The sequence below is a fragment of the Mustela nivalis genome, assembly GCF_964662115.1.
Source record: "Mustela nivalis genome assembly, chromosome: 16".
Classification (NCBI taxonomy): domain Eukaryota; kingdom Metazoa; phylum Chordata; class Mammalia; order Carnivora; family Mustelidae; genus Mustela; species Mustela nivalis.
The window spans coordinates 68,589,083-68,592,582 of NC_139035.1; the positions used below are offsets into that span (position 1 = coordinate 68,589,083).

General features: G+C 64.2%; 1 protein-coding gene across 1 annotated transcript; it reads left to right on the forward strand.

Moving 5' to 3' along the window:
* LOC309849986 (uncharacterized protein) lies at positions 1-3,200 on the forward strand (the record flags this gene model as incomplete). Its single annotated transcript, XM_082703075.1, has 5 exons — positions 1-49; positions 1,798-1,840; positions 1,940-1,989; positions 2,190-3,008; positions 3,106-3,200. The coding sequence occupies 5 exons, from the start codon at positions 1-3 to the stop codon at positions 3,198-3,200; spliced, it is 1,056 nt and encodes a 351-aa protein (XP_082559201.1).
* Between the last annotated feature and the right edge of the window lie 300 nt (positions 3,201-3,500).

Sequence of the window (3,500 nt, forward strand, 5' to 3'; positions counted from 1 at the left end):
ATGGCGCTGCTGCCGGGAGGCCTGAACAAGGACTGTGGCCACCAGACAAGCAGGTGGGGTTAGGGGAGTGGAGGGGAGGGTGGTGCTGGCTGATGGGTAGGCGGCCCTGTGAGGCCCTGTGTCCTGGCCCCTCCTACCTGTCCCTCTCCCCATGCAGGTTCCCACTGGGGGAGACTAAGCCCAGGGCCCTCCCAGGCCGGCCTGGGGATTTGCCAGCGGGAACCCTGTGCCAGGTGCCGGTCACGGGGGCCCAGCCAATTAGCAGCACAGCATAGACTCCCCTGGGCCAGACACTTTGGAAATCACGAGGTTCCAGGCGCTTAGGACCTGCATGCCCGCCCCCCTCTGATGGAGCAGCTGTCCACAGGGAGGCCCGTGGTCAGGGCCAGGAGAGGACCAAGGGTTGGGGACTCTGATGGCCGGGGCAGGACAGCTGTGTACTCTGCGGCTCCAGGAAACGTGTGGCCACAGGTGGCCGGTAGCGTGCACACCCTGGCCCCACCGTCTGACGCACGGTGGGCACTGGATTCTGAGGCCCAGACAGGATCTCGGGCTCCTGCGGCAGCCGTGAGGATCCTGCTATGAGGGGAACAGCAAGCTGGAGGGGGACCAGAGCTGCCCTGCTCTGTGCCCAGGACAACGTTCTGCCCAGTCCTCAGGTGAGTAGGCCTCAGAGCGGGGCTGGGCAGCTTCTGCTTCATTCCCGGTTCTCGGAGAAAGAAGATGACTCGCCCAGGTGCTGTGCCGGGAGACCCCAGGGCTAAGGTTCGAGGAGAAGGAGGGGGCGGCTGGGCGTGGCAGGAGACCCTCCCCCAGAAAGCAAGCCAGACCCTCCTGAGAACTTGGTGATGTCCCAGCTGCTCAGGAGGGGGTAGAAATGTGTTTGAAATTCACTGCTGTTTGGCGTTCAACCAAGTCTTCATTTATGCCACAGTCTCCTGTTTCACTAGGTGACTTGTCCAATCAGTGGGGGCTGCCATGTGCCTCGTCCTCACCCCGGAGCCTGGCTACAAACTTTCCCTTACCCGGTCACCCCATTCTAATGTTGCACTTTGTATCTTATGCAACTTTGTAGCCTATCTTAAACCCTTTCTTAATGTCCTTTTTTTTTTTTTTTAAAGATTTTATTTATTTGTCAAAGAGAGAGAGAGAGCACAAGCAGGCAGAGGCAGAGAGAAAAGCAGACTCCCGGCCGAGCAGGGAGCCCAATGGGCGACCCAATCCTAGGATCCCGGTATCACAACCTGAGCCAAAGGCAGCAGCCTAACCAACTGAGCCACCAAGGTGTCCCTCTTAATGTCCTTTTTAAAGAACATCTCATACAAATTTTTGTGTCTCTAAAGGGAAAGTTTCTCAAGAATGATACAGAGTCTCACACATCCTTAAATAACCCTTGAGGCCTCCACTAGTTTTCCTCTTGTCCCTCCTCCCTCCTTTCCTCCTATCTCCTTTCTCCTTTCTTCAGTCATCTGTCCCATAACAAGATACCTAGGACCGACTCCACGCCAGGCACCCCTCCGAATGCCTCTCGTGCTCTCTCGTTCCGGCCGACACCATCCTGGAATGAACTGGCCTTGGCCAAGGAGGCTGTGCTCCGGGTCAGACTGTTGGTGGAGGCAGAGCCTGGGCCCCAGGAGCCACCGCTGAGCCTTTGCACCTGCCCGGACCTGCGCAGCCACCCGCCCACCTAGAACCCTCCTGCCCACCAGAGGCAAGTGCTTATGGAGGAGGGAACAGCAAGCATCGAGTGGTCCGTCCCGGCCCCATGCCAGAGGGCCTGGCCGCCAAGGGGATGAGACTGGATCCTGGAGGCTCCCACACCCTTGCCGCAGGGGAGCGGGTCAGCCGCAACCCACGGTTTGGGGCCTTGGTCCTCGGCTCCAGCCCCTGGGGAAGAGTCCACACAGACCCCGGCTCCTTCCCTGCCCTTTCCCAACAGGTGCCTCTTCCTCCTGGCATTCCCGAAGCTTCTGAGCCTCTGGGAACAAGGTACCCTCCCGGCCCCCACCCTTGTCCCCAGAGACTCAGAAGCTTCGGGAATGCCAGGAGGAAGGGGGGTGGTCAGGCTCTCCCCAAGGGCAGGGGGAAGCCTGGCGGGTGGGGGCCGGGAGGGTACCTGGGGGGAAGGAGAACCCGCCAGGCTTCCCCCTGCCCTTGGGGAGAGCCTGACCCCCACCCTGCGCCTTCAGTTTCTAGACCGTTCGGCTCAGAGACAGCAGCTGCCCCTGCCCCTCTCAGTCTTCGTGTGAAAACGACACACCCTTTGGTGACTTGTCGTCCGCGGGCTGGGGACGCGGCCTGCGGGGCCCCCTCGTGGCCGGAGCCGCAGCCGACGCGGGACCGGCCGGTCTCCCGCCGGCGCCGGCTCCTCCCGGGCTCGGCTTCGGCCTCGGCCTCGGCCTCGCCGCCGCTGGGCCTGCACGTGGGCCGCCCGGGGTCTCCTCTCCGCCCCCAGAGCACACGTGCCCCCCCGGCCGCCGCCGCCCCCGGCCGAGACGAAGGCGGACCCCGAGCCCCCCACGCCCGCTGCAAGCCCAGCCGCGCCCGCCGGGCCCGGGTCGAGTCCACGCGCGGTCACCGCGGGCCCCGCCGGCCGTGCCCCGCGCCTCCGCCCCAGGACACGCAGGGCCGCCGCCCTCTGTCCGCCCCCGCGGCGACACTCGGCCTCGCGCAGCTCACCCCGAGCCCGCCCGGCCGCCCTCGCCCAGAGCCCGAGGCTGAGCTCCCGCCCGCCCGGCCCGCTCGGCCCGTGCCCGGCCCGCTCGGCCCGTGCCCGGCCTCTGCCTGCTGCGGTGCCGCCGCCCGACAGCTCCGAGCGCACCCCCAGGCCGGCCGCACCCCGTCCCAGCTCCCAGGCCCCGCTCAGCCCCGGGGGACGCTCTCCCACCCCGCCTTGCTCACAGCTCGGCCCCGGGGGCGGGGGGCGGCCGTCCGCTGGTCCGGAAACAGAGGGCTCTGCCCCCCATCCCCGACCGGGCACTGGGAGCTGGTGACCCCTCTCCGCCCCCGTGGGTCCTGGATGTTGGCAGAAGGAGGGCCGACCTGGGGCAGGGGGACCATCCGCAGAACCTGGGGACCACCCACAGGCGGGGGCTCTGCCCCCAGGACGCTGTATCCCAGAGCCCCAGCTCCACCTCTGCCCCTTCCTGCTGACCTCTGCACTCTTCAGCGCTGCTGCCTGTGACTTTCCGGAGCCCTGAGCACTTGGCCTTCCTCCATAAAAAAAAAATTAAAAATTGGGGCCACCTGGGTGGCTCCCTTGGCGAAGCATCCCACTCTGGGCTCAGGGCATGATCCGGGGGTCCTGAGCTCGAGTCCTGCATTGGGCTCCCTGCTTGGAGGGAAGCCTCCGGACCTCTCCCACTCCCCCTGCTTGTGTTCCCTCTCTGGCTGTGTCTTTCTCTGTTAAATAAATAAAATCTTTCTTTTTTTTTTTTTTTTTTAAAGATTCCATTTATTCAATTGACAGAGATCCCAAGCAGGCAGAGAGGCAGGCACAG